We start from the raw sequence: 27,491 nt of genomic DNA on the forward strand, positions 1-27,491 counted from the left end.
GAGCGTTGCAATCTGAACGTCTAGCGCCCTCTTCTGACTTGGAGTGGTTAAAAAAAACACAGATACAGAAATACACTTGAATGGAAATATGAAAATAAATTGTTTAATTCCATCATTTTCGTTGGATAGAGCTGTGTTAATATTTAAGTACTTACCAAGTTGTAGGGAGTGCCATGCCATCCCTATGCCATGGGAACAAAAAACCATCTTGATTTACCTTACAAGACCTGCAAACGAACACTCAATGTGACTTAATTTGGCTGTTAAAGTATCCTTGAACACCCTTCAGATTTTCTGGGGTGAGTGTTAGCAGCATTTGACGTCAAACATAAACGACTCTTTTCAATACTCTAGAAAAAAATGTCCTCTGCTAAAACCTGACACCGCATATTTTTGCCACACAGCAAGAAGAAGAAGGTTGGAGTTAGGTAAGGGTTATTGTTAAGGTTAACAAGGGTACTGGATAGCACTAAGCACTTTTTCATCTCTCACACTGTTAATCATTCACAGATGGATGAAATAATCAGTGACCACAGACCCGATTTTTTTATCAATAGTATAATATAGGGGGCAAATCTAATTCATGTGTGGTTTATTGGTAACAGATTATTGAAAATAGAATGCTTGATATTTAGAACACTTTCCACTTTTATCCACAACGGGGCGACAATCGCCATTGCATTTCTGTAATGCTCTGAATTGAACGCGATCGCCCCTGCGTTGAGAAAGTAGAACTACTAGCACTGCCAATCTGTTGCTGGTTTTCTGCTTCCGCCTTCTCATCCGCAAGTGAGAGGCACCAAAAATGTCCAGTTACTCCAGAGTAATTAATCATGCCACCAGTATATTATGCAGCAACAAAGGTTCCCTAGCCTTCCAGCAATTGCACAGGAAAGTATTCCAGCGTGTTGAAATAACTGAGGACGACTTTTGGTACATTGTAAAGAAGTGTTCTCGGTTTGTTGTGGTGCGGAACCAAGAGAGAACGGACGAATGGGGAACTGACTGTGTGATTGTCGCCAAAACGTCGCTGCGACTATGCAAAAATTACACAAAACAAGATTGCAGAGATTGCCAGGAGCTTCACCTTTGCAAATATTTTGTTTATGGAAACTGTAGATTTGGGAAAGGCAGGTAAGAGAAACCTCGACCGTGGTGAGTAATTTTTACAGGGTTGGGGAGTGGCTAGCTAGCAGCAGCATAGATGAGATAGCTATCACGCCCCTTTTATTCTGTATTGATCAATTTGGACAAATAACACCTGCATCATCTAGTCTAGTACACTAATGTGTGTAAGGTAGTGGTAGCACATTTATTATTATCATCAGAATTGCTTATGTTTCCTTAAATTCCTTGATTTGGAACAAGGCATATCATGATAATGAGTTTTCAGTAGCCTACACAAAAGCAAAATTATGCTTGATGTCTTTATGGTACATTCCTGTCTGTTTACATACTCCGGTCTGTCTGTGTGTGCTGTTCTCTCTGTAGGAAGCAGTGCAAGTTCTCACATGACGTGCGTTCGGAGCATAACTACACGCTCCTGAGGGAGTGCACTCTGCATGAGCTGCACGAGGATGACTTGTTCCTGTTACTGCTGCAGAATGATCCCACCCTGCTGCCGGAGGTAACACACATACACACACAAACCCAGAAACAAACACACACAGAGAATATACAACACAGGCCGCTCCACTACTGACTAGAGCCCCACTACACGCCTGGATGGAGCCTTACCAAGGCCTGGCGGTCTCCATTGTGAAATGAGCCCAGTTCCAATCCCTAGCATCTCTCCCTAAGCCCCTGTAGACTTGCATATACCCTTTCCCCATTACATGAATACAGTAGAAATGCAATGCTGTGTCTCATGCTCTCTTTGTATGTGAATTTGTCTCTCTTGATCCATGAAGTCTTGCTCCCTTAAGTAAAATGTGGGACGTTTCTGCATTACAGGTTTCTGCCCTCAGGGAGTGTAGCAGTGTTCTGAGTGCTCTTTGTGTACGAGCTCATGGGTAGAAGGCGTAGAACTCCTCCATCTTTCTCTCTTTTTCTCTCACTCTTTTTATCTCTTACTCATTCTATCTCCCCAAAAAGGGATGGACAGAAGTAGCTTACATCCTGGCATTCCAGGGAAGGGGATTCTGGATGAGTTTATAGGCAGGTTCAGTGAGAAGTGAATCCTGCACACTGATTGGACGATACCTTTCCGAACCAGAAGCACCTGTAATCTGATTGGACAACTATATGGAGGCCTCGGAGCCACAAACAAGTTTCTCAACAAAAAAAAGGAAAAAACGTGTTCAGTTTTCCGAGAGTAATGTTGGCTCATCCAGTCTAAACAAATATCACAGTAAATTGATGAAAATGTTTAAAGACGAAACAAAAAAACAAAAAACACTACAAATACCACCATGTCCAGCCTAAAGCCCAATGTCGGAGAAGAGTGATCTGAGATGAAGACACCTTGGGACTTCCTGTGTGCAAAAAAAAAAAAAAGAACAAAAAAAAAAAGCAAATAAAGATTTTTTATATTTTTTTAAAGAATACAACAAAAAAAGGAAATATAAAAACTTACGCTGTTGATGTGGGTTTGTCCCCGGGAAGTATTCGTTACCCAAAGAGGTAAAGTAGAACTTCTTGGTGTGCGAGGTTAGATCATTTTGACGATGACCATGTATTCTAAAGGCAACTGCTTGGCTCAGCCCCTCTCTGGTTGGCTATGTGTGACTGCATTGCCACAATGATTGTCTCTGACAATTTTTGCTGTGTGTTCCTGACATCAGGTGTGCTCTCACTACAACAAGGGCTCTGGGCCCCACGGCGCATGCACCTTCAGGGATGGCTGCACCAAAGTGCACATGTGCATGCACTTTGTGCAGGATGACTGCATGTTCGGGCCTAAGTGCAAGAGGCAGCACGTCATCGACCAGCATGGCCGTCGCATGCTGGAGGAGAGGGGCCTCAGCGGTGACATCATCAACGACCTGCCTTTCGTTTACCAGAACCTCSACCGCCTCAACAMACCCACTACACCCCACAATGCTAAAGGTACAGAATCCCTCACCTGGAGTGTGTGTGTTCTTTTGGCTTGATCTGCAGTATTTTTGCAACTGAGCTGTTCTCTTGGCTTGATCTGCAGTATGTGTATAATCGCTCTGTATATGTTTGTATCAGAGCGTGTAGGTGAGCTGGTCTCCAGGCCTGTGATCAAGAAAGAGGACAGGAAGGAGATTTGTCTGCATTTCATACGCAGGAACTGTAGATTCCAGGGTGAGCTCTCTTCTACTTGATGTTATGTTTTTATGTATTTTTGCCTGTTGACCTGTGCAGAATACAACAGGTGTAGGTAGACCTTACCCTGAAATGCTTACTTTACAACCCGTTAACCAACAATGTAGTTCATGAAATGCAGTTAAGGAAACATTTACTAAATATACTCAAGTAAAAAATAAAATAAAAAGGAACACAAAATTACATAATAATAAGGAGGCTATATACAGAGGGTACCGGTACCAAGTCAATGTGCATGGGTACAGGTTAGTCGAGGTAAGTTGTACATGGACAATACCAGTCAAAGGTTTGGACACCTACTCATTCCAGGGCTTTTCTTTTTACTATTTTCTACATAGTAGAATAATAGTGAAGACATCAAAACTATGAAATAACACATATGGAATCATGTAGTAACCAAAAAAGTGTTAAACAAATCAAAATATATTTTATATTTGAGATTGTTAAAAGTAGCCACCGTTTGCCTTGATGATAAATTTGCACACTCTTGGCATTCTCTTATCCAGCTTCATGAGATAGTCACCTGGAATGTAATTCAATTAACAGGTGTGCCTTGTTAATTTGTGGATATTCTTTCCTTCTTAATGCGTTTGAGCCAATCAGATGTGTTGTGACAAGGTAGGGGTGGTATACAGAAGATAGCCCTATTTGGTAAAACACCAAGTCCATATTATGGCAAGCACAGCTTAAATAATCATAGAGAAACGACAGTCCTTACTTTGACATGAAGGTCAGTTAATCCGGAAAATGTCAAGAACGTTGAAAGTTTCTTCAAGGCAGTCGCAAAAACCATCAAGTGCAATGATGAAACTGGCTCTCATGAGGACCGCCACAGGAAAGGAACACCCAGAGTTACTTCTGCTCAGATTGCAGCCCAAATAAATGCTTCACAGAGTTCAAGTAACAGACACATCTCAACATCAACTGTTCAGAGGAGACTACATGAATCAGTCCTTCATGGTTGAATTGCGGCAAAGAAACCATTACTAAAGGACACCAATGAGAAGAAGAGACTTGCTTGGGACAATAAACACGCGCAATGGACATTAGACCCGTGGAAAGCTGTCCTTTGGTCTGATGTATCCAAATTCTAGATTTTTTGTTCCAACCGCAATGTCTTAGTGAGACGTAGAGTAGGTGAACGGATGATCTCTGCATGTGTGGTTCCCACCGTGAAGTATGGAGTAGGAGGTGTGATGGTGTGGGGGTGCTTTACTGGTGACACTTCAAAACTGTTGGAAAAGCATTCCTCGTGAAGCTGGTTGAGAGAATGCAAAGTGTGCAAAGCTGTCAAGGCAAAGGGTGGCTACTTTGAAGATTCTAAAATATATTTTGATTTGTTTAACACTTTTTTGGTTACTACATGATTCCATATGTGTTATTTCATAGTTTTGATGTCTTCACTATTATTCTACTATGTAGAAAATAGTAAAAATAAAGAAAAAACCTGGAATGAGTAGGTGTGTCCAAACCTTTGACTAGTACAGTGCTTGCGTGGGTGGCTAATTCAGGGATTTTGGTGAAATGTCAGCTACTTTTTAATTAACTAGGCAAGTCAGTTAAGAACAAATTCTTATTTTACAATGACGGCCTACCCCGGCCAAACCCAATTGTGCGCCGCACTATGGGACTCCCGATCACGGGCCGGTTGTAATACAGCCCGTGATCGAACCAGGGTCTGTAGTGACTCCTCTAGCNACTTTTTTGGTTACTACATGATTCCATATGTGTTATTTCATAGTTTTGATGTCTTCACTATTATTCTAATAAACACCTAGTAGCAGCAGTGTAAAAACAAAGGGTGGGGGGGGGGGGTCAATGTAAATAGTCCGGGTGGCCATTTGATTAATTGTTCAGCAGTCTTATAGCGTGTTGAAGCTGTTAAGGAGCCTTTTGGACCTAGACTTGATGCTCCGCTGTTGGTATATTTCTATGTTTTTGCTATGTTTGGTTGTGGTTCTCGCATGCTTGTTTGTGTAATGCGTTTGTGTGCCCAGACCAGTGTATCTGTGTGCATTTTAACCTGCCCTATAAGTGGGAGGTGTTTGATGGGAACGACTGGATACACCTGCATCACACTGAGGACATCGAGAGAGCCTTCTGTGATCCCCGGAACACACACAGGTCAGGGTTCACCGCTGCTCACTAAAGTTGAAAGTGGACTCTTATGCACCTTTTCAAACCAATATGTTTTCCCGCCAACTTTAGCATCCCGCTAACCTTTATTTCCGTGAACCGACCTAGTCATGATTGCGGTAAAGTTCTGCCTATGGCTTAGTATGAAATGTAGCCGTAATGCTGAGGCGGCATTGGGACGCACTTTGCTCTTAAAGGAAAATTCCACTCAAAATACTGTCTGTATTTTTGTATTTTGAAAACTTGATTTCTGACATGCAAAACATTTTGGGACTATATCAACAATGGACCAATGATGGTTGCTAGGCAGCGCCCTTACTACTTTCTTCCTGGCAGTTCTAAACTTTGCGAGGCATGTCACTACACCCATCTCTTAGCATAACCCACTACATTAACTGTTTTCTTAACCACAACTGGATGGATCTATAAAAAGTTGCTTTGGGAATAAATATCACTGAATGATGAACATATTGGAATAAAGTAGGCTAATGCAATTGAAGGCATTAAATTGTTGCTTACCGAAACTCCGAAAGTCATCAAATTGTTATACTACATTTGAAGCATAGCCTACCCGTGTGTAGTCAACTATTTCAGCACCGTTTTGCACGGCTTTGAGACAAGCGTGGGGACTCTTGATAAATCAATTAATGTCAGATTTTTATTTTCACTGAATCTCCATTTGGATATTGGTTAGGCTACAATTAGGCTGTGGAAATGTTAGCTAAGTTTAGGTGAGTACTGCTCGTGATCATCTTGTTTAGTTGACTCATTCATTAGCACTGATCAGAACATTTTGCCAGTATGTGAAGTACTTTAACAAGTGGATTATTTTGCTCTTGCAGTCATTTAGTAGCCTTGTCCTACCTGACCAAAATATTGTGACTTGTCTTAATCAGTGTGAGTTTCTGTAGGGTATATTTGGTTAATGCTCATAAAATAAAAAATCGTCCTCCCTCATCTTAAACGGCATCGACCACCACTGACGACCACCCACATCGGCCCATATGTACTCTCTCTTAAACTTGCTGGCATGTGCACAGGATATATAAAAGGCTTATCCAAGCAAGAATGTGTGGTAAAAATTGGACTGTATGAATTGGGTTCTAAAAAACATTTGCAGATTTTTTTTTACAGGCAACATACCGTAAAGTCTGACTGTAAAATGAAAATAATCCATGAACATCTCTCTCTCTCTCTCAGTCCAGGATCTCGGCCAGTAGACTTCCTAACGATGACACAGGAGTCGGACCCCGTGCGGCGCCTCTCCACGGTTTCCTCTGTAACAAAGCCAGCTCACTACATCCTGACCACTGAGTGGCTGTGGTACTACAAGGGCGACCACGAGAACTGGATTGAGTTTGGAAGACCTGTGAGTCTGGAGGGAAAATGGAAGGCATTGAGTTTTGCGGTTGTTGTTTTGTGGTTGAGATATGGTTGTGAGGATTCTGTGATGTTAAGTAGTGGTGCTGTTATGGTTGAGTTACGGTTTAAGAGCATTCGGTATTGATAAGAGCTTGGATTGAATGCCAGGCGCTCTATAGAGCAGCGCATTACTCTTGAGTTTTAATTTAGCATGAGCCGACATGCGCAGCGTTTACCGTTAATTCTATCTCCTGTGAACGTCGGGAAATTACCATTAAAAGTTGCATTGTCGGCTGTCCAGTGTGCTACTCTATAAAATGCCTTGGATTGAATCCCGGCCTAAGTATGTGGTGGTGTTGCGGTTGTCTTGCGGTCAGGACGATAAACAGCGTATAACGTCCCTCTCGTCCCGGGAGCTGGAGGAAGCGTACCTGGCAGACGGATCTGCTGAGGTCACCATTATGAAAGGTCACCGCAACTACTACCTCAGTTTTCAAGGTAAAGCCCTTAGTACATCCCCAACATACACCTGCACTGAAATAGCTGAAATAAACCCGATCAATATGTTTATATCAAAACATACAGTGACCAGGACGAGGTGTCATTCATCTTTGAACTCTCCTCCTTCTCTTTTTTTGTACCCTTCCTTTCTCTTCCCTACCCTCATCGCCTCTGCCCCTCTCCTCATCAACTTGTCCTCCACTTTCAAACCTTCCTGCAGACATGTACCAGCGGAACCCCAAACACAACACCAAGAGGAGGGTGCGTCGCCGACCACACTTCATCTCCATCATGGAAGTGGAGAACAAGACTGCACTGTAGAGAGAGAGAAAATAAAGAGGAGGAATAAATGGGCAGATCTGTTCCTCTCTGAATGAATGGAGTACGTTTACTCTGGATCTGGTGAGTGGGGAAAAATTGGACTGGCTGACAGTCACCCTAATACAACACGGTATGTAAGTCACTCAATACCACAGGGATGACTACCTGGTACAGCCATGAAGAGCCAGCAACAGGAAATCACAGTGTGTTGCTCATTTGAAATAATGTTACTGATATAATATGCATATTGTTTGCAATTACTTTTTTTCTGCTCATTGGAAAACCCGGTGCCCTCAGATGGTGTCTGTTTTTACGTTTCCTGTAATCAAGTATCAATACCTAAATACAACTCGTCTTTTATGTACAAACTTTCTGACTGTAGACAAATGAGGAAGTATTTGAATTTTTCTGTATATTTTAACATTTTGAATATCACGTTTTGAGTTCATCGCAGTCTAGTATATAACTATATTTCCTAGCATGCATCTCTATATTTATGTAAAGATGAAGATGTGATAATAAAACTATAGACTGGTCTGGCATGTTTATTTGTGGAATAGTTTTTCTACATGTCTATTTTCTGTTATTCAAGACCATACTCATTTTCATGTTTCCCCATATTTAACATAATTATTTACACAGAAGCCTTATTATGAACATCATTTGGCCCTAATATTCTAAAGGAAAACCATATAGATCAGCGTTTCTTAAAGTATGGGTCGCGACGTAAATGTATCATTATTTCATTAATTTGGCCAAGTGCAACTGCGCTCTCTGCTTATCAGCAGTCTCTGCTCAGTTTGGGGAGAGGTTGTAGAGGGAGATGCCCATGTGCTTCGCTGTTTTCCGGATCTTTTTTCTTTGGTTTTCTTGAAGATCACTCCGCGACCCACACCCTGCAGCGCTGTAGTTCAAGCCACTGACTTGTTATTCCGACTCACCATCACTCACGCTGTCATGAAATAGACTCATGCTAGCCACCAGTTCTGACTGAGCTCAATTGGCATGAAACGCAAATATAGTGCTGACTTTTTGTCTCTTTCATACAAACTTTGAGAAATAACGAGGAGCACCCACAATCTGTTTTGTGTGGGGAAGTGCTTAGTAATGAGTCGAAACGAACAAATTATTAAAACGACACGTCCTGACCAAACATCCAGGCACAACATGACAGTAAACTCAAGGAGTTCTTTCAGAACAGGGCAGAATGCTTCAGGAAACCGTGCTTCGAAAGTGGAAAAGTCAGCTAGCAAGGCATTGTCATTTTATAACAGGCGATGAAAAGCAGAAATAAGGGAGTACTATCTCTCATAGCAGTAGATGTGAGTTTCTCTTTTCAAAAAATCCCGTCCCTTGTAACGTTACAATGCTAATAGCTAACGTTAGCCAAAGCAAACTAACTAGCTACTGAAAGTGCAACCCTAAGAAACAGTACAGATGAAGATGAAAAATGATCAGGCCTACTGTACATTTTACTATAGAAATGATTGTTGAAAACAAGTCTAGGTTGTAACTGTTGCTGTTACAATAAATCATTTTTTATTTTGAACTGGAATACACTGATGGAGGCAAGATACTTTTTGAGACAAACACTCTGGGTTGCTCATCTGCAGCAGGAAGCCTGCCTGACTGAGTAAGCAGTATATGTTCTGATCCAGTTTGGCACCACATACCTATGCAAGTCAGGGTTCTCAAGTACAGAAACAGTGTCAAAAACTGAGCCCAGAATAGACATGCTTGTTGAAAACCAGCCAGCCACACACCTCTCATTACGATTGTGTGTGTTTTCTGGTCTACATCTGTGTTAGGTGATACATCAGTTTATTCCAGTTCAGAATAAAAAAAACAAGTATTTTAAGAGCTACAGTTCCAATCTAGACCTATCAACAATAATCTATACAGTAAAATGTACAGCAGGACATATTTTTTTTGTATCTGTACTGTTACTTAGGGTTGCACGATCAAAAAGCCTGTGTGTGTGTGTGTTCTGTTATACATCTGTGTGATGTGATCAATCMGTTTATTCCAGTTCAGAATAAAATCATTTATTGTATTTTAACAGCAACAGTTCCAACCTAGACAGGTATGTAAGAGTGTTTTTAATGGGGGAAAAGAAACATAAAAATATATTTATGGGTATTTCATTGTTATTTGTTTTTGTCTATATTGCTTTTTTTTTTTAGGCATAAGGGCAATTAAATGTTCCGATATTTACGTATAGTTGCATATTTTCCTAAGCTTGGGTCCCAGGAAAACACAGAATTTCTCATTTGGGTCCCAGGCTGAAAAAGTTTAAGAACCCCTGATATAAATCCATGATTCACAAGGGCCTATGCATTGCATCAATAAGGACAAGTTAACCGGTATTTTGAGTGGCATTCTCCCAGCCAATGACCAGGTATGTTGGCACACGCATTTGAGGAACGCCAGGGGTGTTGCAGCGAACGCTCTGCTGCAAAATCATCCAAGCGATGCGCGCCTCCCAAGAATAAACCCAGTTATGGCGTGCTCATGATTTGTGTGTAGAATCGAATGTCATGTTTGGGTATTATGGACTGTGAATTACAGGCGCAATGACAAATTCCTATTTGATGCGGACAGTATGATACTCAGACGTGTCTAGAATCTCAGGTTCTCCAATGATGGGCGCTCGAGTGTGTGACGTTTCACCGCGAGATGATCACAATGTATGAATACGGCGCAGCTTACGTTCAAGCGGTCGGCCGCGAACAGATTCAATAATTACTGGCGACATTGGGAGTTATTTTTCTAACGGAAAAAAATGTTTTTTAGGTTCTGCATTTTGCAACATAGTAAATTTGTTCGTTCTCTCTCCTTGCCGGTGAGCGCGCGGCCGCATGGACCTGGGAGATGCGTGACGCGCCTGTACCGCATCTCCTGGATGGCAGGTAGGCTCCATCACATCTCTGTGAAAAAATAGGCTATGGAAAGAAAGAAATGCGGCGACTGCTATAGGCTAACTGTTTGTGTGTTCGAGAGATTTTGATGAGGCTTTTTCCTTTTCTTTCAGTTACAAGTAGGTTAGTTTAACACTGTCGGCCGGTTGTCTGCATTCAGTCTTAAAAAGGCTTCAAAATTTGAGCTATTAACAGCTCGCGCTTGCCGCCCTTTTTATCACTAAAATGTATCAATTTGTCTATTTCTGCGAAAGTGTAGGCATACTGTGGGAAAATGTAAAAATGTCCACTAGACGATGTGTCCTAATGATACAGATGGGATAATAAGCTGGGAATTGTGTCATGACCGACAGTATTATAGGTTAATTAGGATACAACAACTAAATCCGTTGTAGGCTATCGTTTCATGGACTATTTTAAATTGGCTTAATACATTTTTTTTTAAATGAATTAACCCGCACCATGGCTGTCAGATTTGTGAGATACATGATGTTTGTTGGCAGACGTGGCCTAGTATAAGCTCCCCAATAATGGGGTCAGCCAGCCAGCTATCAAATGTGACAGGACACTGGTAAGGCAGCCTGTCTACTGCTTTAATAGCCTAGTTAAAAATAGGCATTAAACCATTAAATGTTTCTATACGATGAATATAATTTTTATTACAAGGCCTTTATCTAAATAGATTTGTATTATTAGATATTTGCATATAGGGCCTCCTGGTCGCCAGAAAGCATGCAGTGATGATGCTATAGAGAAAAGATGGCATCGCACGTGTGTGATGTGACTACTCGCAGGCAAAGGAAAGTATGATCCTGATGAGCACGGGTTCGAGGATGTGCCCCAGAGCCTCTCAGGGCCTCCGCACTTATTGCGCGCATCTGCTGGTAGCTTCCTTGCTGGTGTCCATGACGATGTCAAGCTCACCTGTTGCAGGTAACTGCCATTTAATTTTCTTACTCTCATAGGCATGGATGGATGGTGGCTTTGACTCTGAATGATAAGAATTACTGTTCACACCTGGTTTCATCAAGGTACACTGAGAGATGTGGCCAGTATTTGACTTGTCCTTGACTTTTGGAGCTGTCCTTGGTGCTGAATGCACCAACTTCCATATTCACCCCCATCTCCTCGCCTCGTGTCTTTCCATCCTTTTACCTCTGTCTGTCCATTCATCCTCCTCCATCTCTCAGTGACTTGGTTATGTCGTCAGGGACAGCTGGACAGTGGATGCCTACACACACAGTCACCCCTCAGTCAGTCCCACTCACTGGCCTTGAGGCATCACACACACTGATACAATCACACACACATACGGCGCATACAAGCACCCACTCAAAGTCAAATATATCCTGACTTAAAATACAGAAATCTGTGGGCGGCTGTGTGACAGGGGCAGACGGACTACTTCCTGGTGATGAAGGATGTTTAGCACTGCTGATTGGATCATTGTCATCAAAGCCATGTGGATCGACCGAAGGGTGCTTCATGCTATTCTTAGAATCACAAGTCTTTACTCTCATCTATCTTCATTCCTGCATTCTCGCTCTGTCTTTCTCTTCTCTCTCAATTACTCTTCCCCTCTCTAATTCTATTTCTTTGTATTTTTTTCTGCTCCCTTGCTCTCTTCATCACTATCTCCCTCTCTGAATCAATGTAATGTGTGTGTGCACGCGCACGCGTGCGTGTGATTTGATCCTGCTGTTGGCTGGGATGCCTCTGAGCTGTGTGCTGTGTCTGCAGCATACCAATGAGCTCGCCGCCACACAGCACGTGACTAGGCGCTGCCGTGCTTTGCGGCAGCGCCTAGTCAAGGCTAGGAGGAGGAGGAGGAGGCAGGGTGCTCGCTGTAATGTAACTTACTGTACTGCCGTGTGTGTGTGTGTGTGTGTGTGTGTGTGTGTGTGTGTGTGTGTGTGTGTGTGTGTGTGTGTGTGTGTGTGTGTGTGTGTGTGAGAGAGGGGATGGATGAGGAGCAGGGAGAGCAAGGAGATTGTTAATTTATTCTGTTTTAGTTAAGTTAACAACCCTAGAGTGACCTGGTTATGGTTATCATACATCTGTACAATAGCGCTTTGTGATACAGTATATTGTGCTTAAAATTATGATAAATTAACTGGGTGTTTCTCTATGCCTTTGTGTCCGTGTACGACTCTTCATTGTCATGTTGAGTGAGGATTGTGTGTGCAGGGCCGACCCTACAAATAAGCAACAGTCTGGGTCTCAACTTACTGTTGAGAGTTAGAATAATAATACACAAGGTGCTATTTTGAAATTTGGTAGTGCATCAGCAGTTTTCCTCTTATGTCAGTCACTCAGTTAGCCCATGTCAGCTAACATTTTATAAATTGCTAGGTAAGTTAGTTAGCCAGCTGTCTAAACATTGTAGTAATCATGCCCTGCATTTCGGTCGGTAATTCGGCCATCTGCCCAGGGGCCCTGACCTCCAGGGGGCCCCCATTGATTTTGTTAGTCACTCACCCAGAAATTGTATTAATATGTCATAAGTGATGGTAAAATATGTAGAATTGCTGGAAACTTGCTTTAAAACAGAATAAAAATAAATTAACTTTTTAGAAAAATGTGTATAAATTGAAGGAAATTTGGTTTAAAACTGCACAATTTCTCTCTACCCCATGACAAAATGTGTAAAATTGCAGAAAGATGTATTTAAAACTGAAGAACTCTCTACTCATGTCAAAATGTTTAAAATTACATAACTTTTTTTATTTGTTTTGCCGCCAAGAGGGGCAGACGCATGTTTTGCCCATGAGATGGTCACACAACCAAATCTCGCTTAGGGCCCCTAAAAGTCTAGGGTCGGCTCTCTCTCTGTGTGTGTGTGGTGGTGTTGGTGTGTGTTGTGTGTGTGGTGGTGTGTGGTGTGTGTGTGTGTGTGTGTGTGTGGTGTGTGTGTGTGTGTGTGTGTGTGTGTGTGTGTGTGTGTGTGTGTGTGTGTGTGTGTGTGATGTGTGTGTGTGTGGGAGTTGAGATCAGTGCCGGGCTCTAATCCTCTGCTCTTTGTATTCTCTAGATGGAGCTCAGCTTTAACTAGGTCTCTCAGCCACCAGCAGGGATTCTGCTCAGCCTGCTGTGTTCATACATTAATTTTAACCACGCACACATGTACACGGCCCTGCGAAAGACTAGTGTCCTTTCCAGGGGGCGTACTTGTACATCAAGCTGCCTCACGCTGCAGAAACAGGAGAGGCTCCTGCACTATGGGCCTTTATGGACATGTGTTGTGACTGTAGTTTGTCTCTCCACAGGCGGTGTAGACTCCAACGGAACGACAGCAGCACGGTTCTCATCACGGTCGTCATCACGGTCGTCATCGTCACCCTCTTCCAGATGGCCAGGTGCCAGCCCACCCAAAGACACTGGTCACCCTGGTAACACTGACGCTGCCTCAGTGGAYGATGAAGCTCAGGGCATACACCTCCTACTGAGACCCCCGGACCTGCTGTCCCCCAGTCACCCCCCTCCTCTGCCCCCCCACAGCCAGCCCACCCTCACCCCTCCCCCACCCTGGGAGCACGCCCCCTCCCTAGAGGAGGCCTGGGGCTCCGGAGACTACCTGGAAACGCTTTCCTTCATGGGCCCAGAGGGGGAGGAACTGGCCCTGGCCACAACATTACCCAGCCACACCTACGACCCTGGCGACGGGGCCTCCTACGACACCTCCTTCCCCTCCCGCCCAACACTCCCCCTGTCCTCCAGCCTCCTCCGACCCTCTACGTCCCCCACCTCCCCCCTCCGGGAGGGTCTCCCCTTCACCCACCCTGCCCAGCCTGAGGGATACCCTCACTGGGATGAAGAAGACTATGACCTGGGGGACATGTTTCCTCTAGAGCCCACGGAGCTGCTGCTGCCGGATATGAACAGTCTGGAGTATTACACCAATCTGCTGGCCAGAGAGAGAGATGAGGAGAAGAACAGGGAGAGGGAACAGGAGAGAGAGAGGGAAAGGGAGCGAGAACGGGAGAGAGAGAGAGAAAGGGAGCGAGAACGGGAGAGAGAGAGAGAAAGGGAGCAAGAGCGAGAGAGAGAGAGGGAAAAGGAGCAAGAACAGGAGAGAGAGAGGGAAAGGGAGAGGGATAAAGATGGGGAAAGAGACAGAGATGGAGAAATTGTCATCCCACCCCCAAAGACCACCCCTAAACTCGGCATCACACCCACCGCTACCACAAAAACACACACCCACACACACACTCAGTCCCCGTCCCCCTCCCCTAGCACAGGGCCCCCTCCAGCCCAGGATCACAAGCACCCCCTTGTCCCCTCAGCGGGTCCCACCCCGCCCCTGACCCTCTCACCCACTCCCTGGGATGGTCAAGGTACCCTCACCCCTGGAGTTAGACCCGCCTCCAGAGTACCCCCTCAGCCTCCTGTTCTGCGGCCCAGAGTCCCCCCAGCTACCCCTGGCAGACACCCTCCACTGCCCCCCTCGAACACCACCAGCCTGGCTCGCCCCCCCATGCTGCGACCTCCAGGGAGGGACCCCATAAAACCACCACCACCTGTGACCGAGGTCCCCAGCAACCGACCGACGACCACTACCAAGGCAACCACTGTTACCACGACAACCACTGGCACCCTGGCGAGCATCACCTGGACTCCCCCAGTTCAGGCCCCTCCAGGACGCCAGTACCTGTGTAACGTCACCAAGCCTGACATGTACCTGGTCAGAGTGGGTAAGACAACACCAGTAGAACTCATAGTTATGATAGAGTTCAATATGAGGCAATTGTATGCCAATATTGTAGATGGGTGCATTCTTATTTCCTTCTTAATGTGTTGTGCTGGGATCTCATGTCACCTGTTTAAAGGAAGCACATCCCTTGTTAGGCCTATAGCTTAGGAGTGTGTTTTCAGGAATGCGTTGGCAATGGTTGAATGCAGGTTGTTTGAGGTTAACCCTGTCTCTTCCTAGTCCTGCCTAAGTCTGCCTCCACTGTGGGCTGTGCCAGGTCAGGGACATCTTGAAGAGGAGGATTCAACTGCTCAGTGAGCTGCAGGTAGGTCTACTATCAATACTCACTGGGGAAGCTTTGGGAAAGAGCATGTTTGTAGCATGAGATGCATTCCAGGAATGTGCAAATTTGCCCTTCACAAATGTCTGAAAGCCAATCATGCCTGCCTTCCCTATCCCCTCTCCTCCTCTCTCTCTCCCTCTCTCTTTTTCCTCCCAACCCCCCCCTCCCTCGCCAGGTCTGAAACTCCGTCTAGCTTTGCGTTCCGTGCTGTGGCGGGACCTCTGATTCTTCACGCCAAGTCTGTGTCATCAACGCTCTGCGCCCAGTCACACCAGGCTCCTCCTCGTCCCACTGTTCTCACCCCTCTACAGCATACCTGATCACAGTACCAGATCACTCTGGTAGAACCTCTCTCTCTCTCTCTCTCTCTCTCTCTCTCTCTCTCTCTCTTCTGTCTCGTCTGCTCCTCTGTCTTCTTGTCTCTCTGTCTCTCTCTGTCTCGTCTCTCTCTCTGTCTCTCTCTGCTCTTCTCTCTCTCCTCTCTCTCCTCTCTCTCATCTCTCTCCTCTCTCTTCTCTCTCTTCTCTCTCTCTCTGGCTGTCTGTCTGTCTGTCTGTCTGTCTGAGTTCGTTTGACTTGCTGGTCGCAATGAGTCCTATAGCAGGATTAATACACGCTCCTCCTGCTCAGAGGTTCCAGAGATGTGGTAAGACCAATAACTGTCATTTATGCGCACATGGAAATAGATCATATGTTGCAGGCAGCATAGAGAAGAAAAATACACGTTTGGAACTGATAATTGATCTCATGAATTAATTGATTATTGAATGTTGCGATGACACAGCTTTGTTGAACCTAAACATACACAGCCTCTGCTCAACACATTTTAATCGTTTGGGAAGCTGCAGTTCGAACGATATTGTGCTTATCGCCCTCATGACAGTCAACCAATGCATTCCGCCAAGAGTCGTTCACAATCTAGTCCGGTTGCGGCCACAGCTAGAGTTTCAATATATCAAGAAATAATCGTATTTGTATGCCTAGCAATCTACAAATGTACATTGTTTAAATCAAACTTTTACAAGTCTGTCACAAATGGAAGCTCCAATAAGCCCCCTATGGTGAACTGTGAAATAGAGGCTTGTAGAATCATGACTTGAGTTTTCAGTTCATCGTTGGCAGGTAGGGGGTCCTGCTTTCGACTAAATGAGTCGAAAGATTTGTTCTTTTGACTGAACGAGTCGAAAAGTTCTGAGCTGAACTTCCCATCACTAGTGTGTGTGTGTGTGTGCGCGCGCGCATTTTAGTGCCGCATTAGACAATGTGTGTGTACTGTCAGTGTGATAATCTATAATGTGTGTGTTTTTCAGTGCTGCAGTTCGTGCCCAGTCACGTSGATGTGCGTGTGTGTAACTTCAGTGAGCGAGTGGAGAGAGGATTGCTGATGGCCTACACAGAGACACGCAGACGCGCACACGAATTTGGCAACGTTACTGTACAGGTGAGAGTCGTAGCCGTGAAAGTGTGTGCATTAGCCATTTACTTGGGCAGGTTCAGCGGAGCTGAGGAAAGGGATTCAGATCAATCAAAAAGTGAGTAAATCTGTAACACGTGTGTTTGTGTGTGTGTTTACCTCCAGCTTCTGAACATCACCATGGGTCAGGCCAAGCCACAGGGTGACCAGAAGGTTCCGGTGGACATCACGTTTGCGTTGCGTGATGGACGGGGCTACCTGTTAGGGTCAGAGGTCAGCGCTCACCTGAGACACCTAAGCACGGTGGAGTTCAGCTTCTACCTGGGCTTCCCCGCGCTGCAGATCGCTGAACGTAAGTCACACACACACACATCTCATCTACTCCTCACTGACACCCCACACACACCCCCCATCTATACACCAGTTACTATCCCACACACACAGACGCCAGCACACACAGACACATGTGCACACACACACACACACACACTTATACACTCTCACACCTGGGTGCCGTTTGTAGCATCCTGACCATATGCATATATTGTACTCCCAGACACACCCATTCTGAATGAGTTACTCGCCCCACAGACAACAGTGACTAACCTGATCTTCTCTATCCTGTGTTTGTCTCCCCAGCCTTCCACTACCCCGAGCTGAACGTTTCTCACCATCTACGCTCCTCCTGGGTCCGCACAGGTACGAATTTCAGCTTCGGGACTTTCAGCCTTAAGCTCAATATTGAGAGAGCGACCGTGCTAGAGCAGCATGCGTGTGTTTATGTGTTGCAGTCATGATGGCCGTTTTTGAGAAGTGCATTAGTGTTGTGTGTGTATTGCAGTGTTACTGGGTGTCCAGGAGCAGACGGTGACTGAGCGGAGCTTCAAGGCTCGTCTGGAGCGCCGTCTGGCCCTGCTGCTGGAGGAGGGGCTGGGGGAGGGGAGTCAACGACCCCGCTGGAAAAGATCCACGGCCGTGGGTAACAACAGCTTACAGGTAAACGACACACTTATACACTCTCACACCCACTATGTGTGCTGTTTGTAGCATCCTTACCACGATGCCACATGCGTACACACACCCACACACACGCACACACGCACACACACACACACACACGCACACACGCACACACACACACTGACTCCATGGTGTTATCTCCAGGTGGTGCGTGTGTCGAGACTGGCAGGTTCAGGGCGTTCTCTGGAAGTGGTGTATTTCGTGGAGGGACCAGGGGGGGAGAGAGTTCCTGCTGATGCCACCGCTGCCGCCCTCAACCGCCTGGAGCTGCAACGGGCTGCCATCGTACTGGGGCACCGCGTCCAGAGACCCCTTGCCCAGCGTGAGTCTATGCATGCGACCGCGCAAGTGTGTGTTCGCGCACTAGCGCGTGGCCGCATGCATTCTTGTGTATGTGTGGATTTCGATAAGTAGTGCTTATGTTATTCAGTGATTCGCAATGTAAGCCCATGTAGGTTGGCTGCACTCATTTCCTAGTGTACAGTAGCATATTGCTTAGATAAAAGTGTAAGCTGATTGTATATGTACATAATGTATTTGTCTTCTGTAGCTGTGGAGACGCTGACAGTGCCCCCGTCTGAGACTCAGAGCAGCAGTGTCTGGCTGATTGTGGGGGTGGTGGTGCCTGTCCTGCTGGCTATCTTCATCATCATCATCCTCTACTGGAAACTGTGCGGCTCGGAGAAGCTGGAGTTCCAGCCTGACGCCATCAACACCATCCAGCAGAGACAGAAGGTCAGGGGCAGGGGTGAAGGGTTAGAGGGTCGACCTCCATGGGGGACTGTGGATTTGTGATCTGACTGGAATTGTATCAAAATGAGAATGGCATAAGGCTGTAGTCATGCATACATACATGTCTTGATGTGCTTGGATCTCTCCTTGTTCCACCTTTACCTCTTTACTCTCTTTCTCCCCTCTTTCTCTCTCTTTCTGTCTACCCTCTCTCTCTCTCTTTCTTTCTATATCTTCCCCTCTCTTTCTCTCCACCCCCCCCCTCTCTCTCTCCAGCTGCAGGCTCCCAGTGTGAAAGGGTTTGACTTCGCCAAGCTCCACCTGGGGCAGCACAGTAAGGATGACATCATGGTGATCCAGGAGCCTGGTGCCCTCCCTGTGCCCATCAAAGAGGCCACCCCCTCTGAAGGAGGGGATGTCAACACTCCCAAATCCAAGGGCTCCTCCACCAAGGCTGCCCGCGCTAACCGCCGTAGGGGGAGGTTGGTAACACATCCACAAGCAGGGATACATCCACACTAATCCACAAACCCACACTAACCTCCGTTTTTTCTCTGATTGGCCAGACTGTCCCCGTCAGATGGTGACTCGTTAGGTAGCGACCAATCGAGTGGCAGAGAGTCTGCAGAGGAGACCACCAGACATGTGGCCACGCCCCACGAGGGGAAACCGCACCGAAACAAAACGCCCAAGAATGGCAAGAGACACGCCCCTTTCTCTTTACCTAAAGCCTTATTCAATACATTCGAATAGAAATGCACCATGATGGAACAAACTTGATTCTTTGTCATGTAGATTAGAATGAGGAATCAGGTCATCTCCACATGTATACTATTCTATCTACAATGCCCACGCTGAAACACAGAGGAGAATAAGTGGTAGAGGGAGAGATTGTGAGAGTGTGTATATGTTCATGTGTGTTGTGCGTGTGTCCTAAAGAGCTATGCACTGACTCAGCAGGAGAGAAACTGATTAAAGGAGTTGCATCAAAGAGAAAAACCGAGGGAGAAAGAGAGCGCGAGAGAAACCACAGGAGAGAAAGAGGTAGTGAGAGGGAACAGGGAAAGAGGAGTGCTGGAAAGAATGCAGGATGGAGAGARAGTGGAGGAGGAGGAGGGCGCAGAAGAGGAGGGGAGAAAAAGCTTGCGATGTGAACATGAATCTCTGACCACCAAGTGATAATGCTTCTCGCCCCCTCCCCTCTCTGTCTGCCTCTCTATGTCTACCTCTATCTCGCCCTCCTTTCTTTTTCTTCTGGCCTGGATCATAGGGAGGAATAAGATGGGTAAGTCCTCCCTTCGTGTTGAGTGGTTCAGTAAAGCTGCAGCTTGCCAGAAATAACCCAGTTTACTGCTACAGTATTACTACAGTTTACCTTACTATCTTTTTCTCCCTCTCCACTCTCCCTCTCTCCTCTCTCCTATCCCCTCTCTCCTCTCCCTCTCCCCAGTCCCTCCCACAGGCAGTGGTCCAGATGAGCTTCTCTCCTCTTCCTCCATCTTCGACCACGTGGACCGTTTGTCCCGAGGCTCGTCTGACGGCAGGGCTCGCCAGGCCAACAAGGTCCAGCTGATTGCCATGCAGCCCCGGCCCAGCCCACCACAACACTCACACAGCCCCACCATCACAGAGAGGGTCAGCGCAGAGGTGAGAATATACACTCTTACACACACATCTAGCTCACACAGGCGAATACTCTCAGACACACACACACACACACACCTTAAAACTCCTTAACATCTTGGTGTGTGTGTTTATCTAGGTGGCTCTGAGACATAAGTCGGAGATCGAGCACCACAGGAACAAGCTGCGTCAGCGGGCTAAGAGGCGGGGCCAGTGTGAGTTCCCCTCTATGGATGACATCCTGGATGCCTTCGGGCAGGCGCAGGAGGAGGCGGGGCAGGGAGGGTGTCCACAGCGCCTCTACAGCTCAGCCCATGACCACATGGACAGCATCYTGCACACCGACCCCCCCTCRCCCCCYACCCCAGGGGAATCCAGGAAGAGGTGATGGTCAATACATAACTCAGACTTAGTCTTACCTCATTGTTAAGATCAACTTGTTTAATAAGTGCCTTCTACTAGCATCAGGTTGTTTTCGTTCTTTGTATCAAGATTCTCCTTTTCGTTCTTCCGCATAGAACTCTAGATAGAAGATATTTGCATCCCTTGAATAGTCATGCTGAATATGTGTGACTGATCTGTATTAGTGTCTGTGACTGAATTAGATGAGTGTGTGTGACTGTGTATGAATGTGTCTGAGGCTAATCTTTGCCGATGTGTTTCCCTGCCCTGCCAGGGGGAGGCGCTCTCCTCGGGGCCGGCGGAGGCAGCAGGGGAACGGCAGTCTACCAGACACAGACAGACTGACGGACAGAGACCGCCTGCTCACAGACAACAGCGCCACCTACAGGAAATACCCTGGACTCAACAATGTGGCCTACATGGTGAGACACACATACTATGCGCATACTGTGTGTGTGTGCTGGTGTGAATAGTGTGTGTGCTTGTGTGTGTGTTTAGGTGCGCATAGTATGTGTGTCTCACCATGTAGGCCACACACACACCATATACACGCTCACTCACACTTATTCCTCCTCTTCTCTCTCCTCCAGTCGGACCCGGATCTACCTCCAGACCACGGCAGCCCCTCCCCTAACGATGAGGTGTTTGAACACGCACCTCCCCCGCCACCCTACGTGCCCCCCCAGCCGTCCATCGAGGAGGCGCGGCAACAGATGCACTCCCTATTGGACGATGCCTTCGCCCTGGTGTCACCCTCCTCCCAGGGCAGCGTCAGTGTCGGGGTCACGCAGGTCAGCACCGCCCTGCCGAGCCCCTCTCCCTCCCCACAGACACGCCCATCACGCCAGTGGGGCTCCTACCCCGCAGCCCCCACACACAGCCCCTTCTCTGCGGTAAGAGTGTGTGTGTGTGTGTGTTTGCGTGTACTCCCAGGGTCTCTTCTATGAAGTATGAATCATACGGTCTCTCTCAACCTCTCACCCTCCCTCTCTCCCCTTATGACTTTTCCACATGTTTCTCCTCTCGATATCTCACCTCTCTCTCTCTCTCTACGTTCTCTCCCCTCTTCCTGTCCAGAGGTATGCAGAGTTGGGGATGTCTCCCTCGTCAGTACAAGGCCTGTTGCAGAGGTGAGACAGATGTTACTATACTACCCAAGCTGAAGTACATTCAGTGAATGTCAGCATTTCCAAAGTCTGGTGTATGTGTGTGTTTCAGGCAGGGCCTGGGTTCGGGGGCCTATGTTACTGCAGAGGAGCAGCTGCAAGAGTCTGTCTACGCCAACAGGGGGCAGTATGAAGAGCCTCCCTCCTCCTCCAGACCTCGGCCTGTTGGGGGGAGCACAGGTAAAGGTGCCATGTGTGTGTGTGTGTGTGTGTGTGTGTGTGTTCATTGGGATTGATGTGTGTATGGTAAGTGTATACTGTGTGTATCTAATGATTACTTACACATGATGTGTTGTTTGTGTTCTCAGGTGCTCAGCTGCATCACCTGACTCAGGTGGGCTTGTCAAGCCGGATCAGTGCGTACCCTGGGGTGGGCCGCAGCGTCTCTGGGCCAACAGGCTCCAGCTGGAACCAGCAGCCTTTAGAACAGGACCTCTCCGGACCTGGAGCCAGCAGAGAGAGTGTGAGTCAGACCATATGATGACCAACAGGGACGGCATGACATGCTGACCACACCGCTCGCGTCGCAAATTAAACGTACATATACATGTTATTCAATCATTGCACCCACACTGCTGGCGTGCGTCAACCAGTGTCAGCATAGCCAGAAGCTAAAATAGAACATAGTTCTATTTGTGACGCTTAACGCGCTGCAAGTCCCGCCTCTCCCATCTCCTCATTGTTTTTTAGGAGCATACACCCACGTGGGTGATTGAAAGATGAACTAAGGTCTACACTCCAGGCCAGTTGGTAGTGGTAATGCACCTTAAAGTTGGTTGCCAACCACCATATAAAGTCCAAAGAAGAAGAAGCCTGAAGGAGGAGAGATTACTGGAAACGAACTCGGTTTCCCCTTTTATCTGTGGATTAATTATTGGAGTAGAGGACCTTGTGCATTTCAGGTAAAATAACAACCCAATGTTTATATCCCAGGACAAATTAGCTAGCAACAGCAAGCTAGCTAGCTATTGCCATAAATGTTTAAAATCTTTTCAACCTGTCCCCAAATTAATATAGTTGGTTCAGAGTTTGTTTTGATATTTCAACCTGTGTGTCCTGATCGCGTCTGGTGTGGGTGGATAAAATCAACATGCACTCGATGGTCGCACGCAGACTCACGCACGCGTGCTGTCTGGTCAGCATGTGAGACTGTTTGGGTGGGCCACATGTCAGAGATTGAGAGAAACATTTGTTTTCTAGAGGAGTAATCTAGTTTACAGAGGAGTAATTTGATCTCCGACTCTTGCCTTCTCTCTCATCCTATCTCTCTTGCTCTTACCCTGTCTCTATCTCTATCTTTCTCTCTAGGTCCTGTCGTTCCCTGAGTTCTCCTCCCCCGCTGTGTTTCAGATGCCCAGCTCCTCTCTGGGAGACCATTCTGTCCCCCCGATGCTCCTGGCCCCTCCCACTCCAGAGTTCCCCCTAGAAGAGTCCTCCCCCTCAGCCCAAAGCTCCGCCTCCCTCATCAAGGCCATCAGGGAGGAGCTACGACGACTCGCCCAGAAACAGGTTGCTGTGGCCGGCACCTACTCCTAGACCAGTGTGAGCCCCTACCCCATAACTGGTCCGAACCAGTTTGAACTACTCATCCTAAACAAGTATGGACCAATCGGAACCACTACCCCAAACTAGTTTGAAACAGTCAGAACCACTTGCCCTAAACTGGTCTAAAGAGGCTTACACTGCTTTTCATAAGCTGGTCTGAACAAGACTCAGCCAGTCTGCAACAGATACGATTTCCTTACAACAATAACATCACTGTTCTTTAAAGGGTTCTTCTCTCTGTAAAGGTTCCTCATTCTACAGCACAGTGTTTCCACTGGACGGGAGGATCGAGTGCTTCCGCGAGAGGGGCCGTCTCTCCCCTTCCTGACCTCCTGTATGTGGTGCTAAACCTCAGCGTAATGTCTCCTGTCATTAAGTTAACCACGCATTGCCTTCAACATACATTCATCATCAGCCATGTTGGTGAGGTCTTCTCCATTCATCAGCCATATTGGTGAGGTCTTGCACTGTAGAGAGAGTTGGAGACTTGGAGTATAGTGTACTTTGGGCATGGGGGATTTTAATATATAGATGAAAAAAGTATATAAAAATGAAAATATTATATGTAAAGAGATATAAAAATCCCAAGTGAGCACAATATGAATTAATAAGAGTGACCAATGGAGTATTGAAATTGTATTTATTTTTTATTGCTCTGAAAGTATACTTTTAAATCCTTTATTTTGACCAAAGACCAATACTGTTTGGATGTTCTATGGCTGTATTCTCCCTGTGTTAGCGCTCACTTTTGCCGTGGAGCTGATCATAACGTTGTCTATCGCAGTGGAGACGTCGCTTAGCATAGTCGCTCGCTGCTCGTGCGTTCATGTGTTGCTTGTACAAAAATGGAGAAAAAAAATGTATTATACGTTGCAGATATATAACGTGTGTATATATAGCGCTTTTCAGTAGGTGTCAAAAGACTTGACATGGGGCTAACCTATCCCATCCACCACCAATGTGACTTTCTGCGGCAGAACTCTCACAGAACAAAGGCATTTCTGTGGTGACGATTGACTGTCCAATTGTGATAGTGTTTCTCTTGGTGGGAAGAGCTGGAAAACCACTCATGCTTGACAACCACAGAAAATAGGCTACCTGTGAAATTTAAGATTGAAATAGGAATGATTTTACAGCACATCGACATAAGGTGATTTGGGGAATTTTGATGGGATGGTTTATAGTGAGTGAAAAACACCTACATTTCCAATTTTCCCCAAATAGCTTCCTCTCCTTATCTCCTTTCCTTAGTCAACTATTATCCAAATGGATGTAAAGGTGAACCTCTCGAAGAGGTGAATTTAGGAAACAAAGCCATTTAGGACAAATGGACATACTATACTCTAGCAGTTGGTGGGTTTGGTGGTGGTTAAGTGCTCTTTGTCTCCATCTGCTGGTGGTATGGCTGCATGGCTGGCTTCCATCTTTGCTTCAGGTTGTTTTCTCTGAGGTCTTATTGTATTGAGTTTGGTCAATGGTCAGTAATGTGTGGGTTTGTGCAGGCAAGAGAAGGCTTGCCCATCCAGCTCTGTGCTCTAGCTATCTACAGCATGTTGACTATGTTTGAGGCTTGGCTAGCTAGCTATTAGTGATGTGACTGTTGTTGTTGTCTTCTCTCAGGCATTCTGCTAAAATAAGTACACAATTTTTTTTTCAACAAAAGTTAAACTGAAGAGTTGTAACACACAAGTAAAGAGTGAGGAGTGTTATACAGTGCCATCCGAACCTGATCCATCCAAGCACATAATACATCATGATAATCAAGCAGTAGAAAAGATGCACTATGTAAGTGTCATTCTGTTATACTCTTGTTTTGCCTTTTCTAATATTTTTTTTTAACCTAAATGAAAATAAATACAGTATATAAAATAAATATTAGCGTAAAATATGTCAAACTATTTTATCTGTGATTGCTCAATTATATGGACAACCTTTCAACGGAAGGACTAACACACCTTCCCTGTGGACCAATCCTGATTCATAACTCTTCATCTGCTGGGACTTATAAACCTTCCTGATTGGACCTGGCACCTGTCAATAAGGCGGTGGGACTATACACAGTGGAGTCACAGAGATGTGTGTGCGAACAACAAACCGATTCACCTGGTGCTACTAAGTAACTTACAGTAACAGACCCTTCACTCCCTCTGTACAGGGGTTTGGAGTGTGCTGATGTCTCCTCAGTCTAACAGCATCTCACACACAGCCTATACCGACATGGGGAGCACAGACACACACTGCCAACAGGGAAAACACACACACTCAGAATTTGATATTCCTGTCTAAAAAGATAGGATTCACTTCAAACTCTGGACTTTGAGTAGCTGCAGCACCTCCTGAATGTTTCATAGTTCTGTGTTTTATAGATCTGTGATTCAGACACCAGAGTGTCGGAGCAGGCTTGTTGTTGGCCCTAATGCCCTGAGATCATACCCCTATACTCTGTCTCTCTGTCCCCAGAGGGTATGTGTTTTGTCTACTATTGAGACTGGGGCGGGCCCATCTATAGGCCACACCCTGGGGCGTATCTTCGACATTGTAGTAGACGCTCAGGTGTGTTAAATGTCAGACAAGGGTGGGGTTCCTGCCCGACTACATTCACAGACGTTGCATTGCATCAACGACTGCTCAGTCGGGCATCGAATTTCTATATCACATGTGGTTAACTGATATGTTAAACACCTATCCAGTTGTTGTGAGGTCTGGCATGTGTCTGCAATGTTGTCGGGCAGGAACACCACCAATACCTGTTTTACAGCTCTCTCTCGCCCTCCCACTCTTCATACCCCTCGCTCTCTCCCCTCCTTCCCCTTCTCTCTCTCTATCCCTCTCTTTCTCCTCCCTCTGAGCTGCATCCCTGTGGTGTATAGAGTCTGAATGATGTGTAAATCAAACATTAAAGAAATGATGTGTTTAAAGTCAGTCTTTGCTGTCTTAGTTTTTTTCTCTCCAAAAGTTTAAAAATATTTTATTTTAGTTGCTGGTCCCCCTGTTTTAGTTTTTCACCTCCATCCCTGTTCTGATAACTGATACCTAACCATTCAGTCCCGTCATCTTCCAACAAACACACACACAGAGACGGAGAGAAACAACAGGATAGACTTTACTGAATAATGCCTCAACTATTGTCAACCCATAATCTGCAACAACCCAACCTCTCCCCTGTAGTTTCGCTCTCACCCATACACACTGGCAGATATCCTTCCACTCAATCTATCTCCTCAACAATACCAGGTAGGCTAAAATATATTTATGTCCAAGGCAAGTAGTAATTCTCATTGGGTAGTCCTGTTTGAAAATAATATATTGTGGACAGAAAAGGGAGTGACAAACTTTCGTGATCATTTTACTTCTGGGTAACCGATATTAGTTTGAGTAGAGTTGTTTATTTCCTTTTACAATATTTGAATACTGATTAGTATATGCAGGTTACAGACGTTGTTAGGCGGGACCTAAAAACCTGTCGTCTGACCTTTTTCAGCGGTGTTGTCATCAACTTCCACATTCACCTGTCTCAAGGTGGGCAGAACTGACCGAGTTTCTGCATTGAAATTGATTCTCAAGATGGCCAATATTTGAAAAGTTCTTCTTCATGACAAAGATAGCCGCCTTCAAAAAAGTTGCGAATTCATCACAAAAAGCAGGTAACAGTGATTCCCCCGCAGTGGTGTCATTTGCTGCATAGTTTACTTTGTGCATTATTATTGATGAGCGGTTAACTTCGCATAATAAATCAATTCACTGCTCAATGTATGATAACGTTCTGTAGATTTTGTTTAGCATTTAAAACTTTGCCGAATAGTTGTAGTTGTGGGTTTATTTTAACGTTTCTAATACGTTATAACACAGTGTCGGGATTGTATTTAACATGGAGTCAGCTGTGGTCCTTATGTTATGAGAATCCAGGAGAGGGAAGCTGTAAACCCACTCGGGCCCCCTTTGGGTTCTTGAGAGCTAGTTGACAGGTAGACTTAATGTTGTTGGCGGTGATACAGTATGGGCAGGTGACGATGTTATGTTGTGGTAG

At 45.8% G+C, this 27,491-nt stretch overlaps 2 protein-coding genes across 2 annotated transcripts; both read left to right on the plus strand.

Annotated features, from left to right (window-relative positions):
- The first annotated feature begins 751 nt into the window (after positions 1 to 751).
- Positions 752 to 8,147, plus strand: LOC111950861 (protein mono-ADP-ribosyltransferase PARP12). Its single transcript, XM_023968781.2, has 8 exons — positions 752 to 1,134; positions 1,492 to 1,627; positions 2,784 to 3,048; positions 3,175 to 3,270; positions 5,289 to 5,415; positions 6,628 to 6,796; positions 7,167 to 7,287; positions 7,511 to 8,147. The coding sequence occupies exons 1-8, from the start codon at positions 806 to 808 to the stop codon at positions 7,609 to 7,611; spliced, it is 1,344 nt and encodes a 447-aa protein (XP_023824549.1). The 5' UTR covers positions 752 to 805; the 3' UTR covers positions 7,612 to 8,147.
- Positions 8,148 to 10,079: 1,932 nt separating this feature from the next.
- Positions 10,080 to 26,386, plus strand: LOC111956116 (UPF0606 protein KIAA1549-like). Its single transcript, XM_070436560.1, has 21 exons — positions 10,080 to 10,520; positions 11,226 to 11,462; positions 13,796 to 15,220; positions 15,460 to 15,510; positions 16,873 to 17,003; positions 17,142 to 17,328; positions 17,616 to 17,675; positions 17,818 to 17,972; positions 18,141 to 18,318; positions 18,547 to 18,731; positions 19,005 to 19,210; positions 19,295 to 19,425; positions 19,999 to 20,013; positions 20,179 to 20,375; positions 20,491 to 20,735; positions 21,028 to 21,175; positions 21,344 to 21,646; positions 21,831 to 21,883; positions 21,972 to 22,099; positions 22,228 to 22,382; positions 23,228 to 26,386. The coding sequence occupies exons 2-21, from the start codon at positions 11,336 to 11,338 to the stop codon at positions 23,453 to 23,455; spliced, it is 4,308 nt and encodes a 1,435-aa protein (XP_070292661.1). The 5' UTR covers positions 10,080 to 10,520; positions 11,226 to 11,335; the 3' UTR covers positions 23,456 to 26,386.
- Positions 26,387 to 27,491: the final 1,105 nt, after the last annotated feature.

Source organism: Salvelinus sp. IW2-2015, linkage group LG3 (assembly GCF_002910315.2).
Source record: "Salvelinus sp. IW2-2015 linkage group LG3, ASM291031v2, whole genome shotgun sequence".
Lineage (NCBI taxonomy): Eukaryota > Metazoa > Chordata > Actinopteri > Salmoniformes > Salmonidae > Salvelinus > Salvelinus sp. IW2-2015.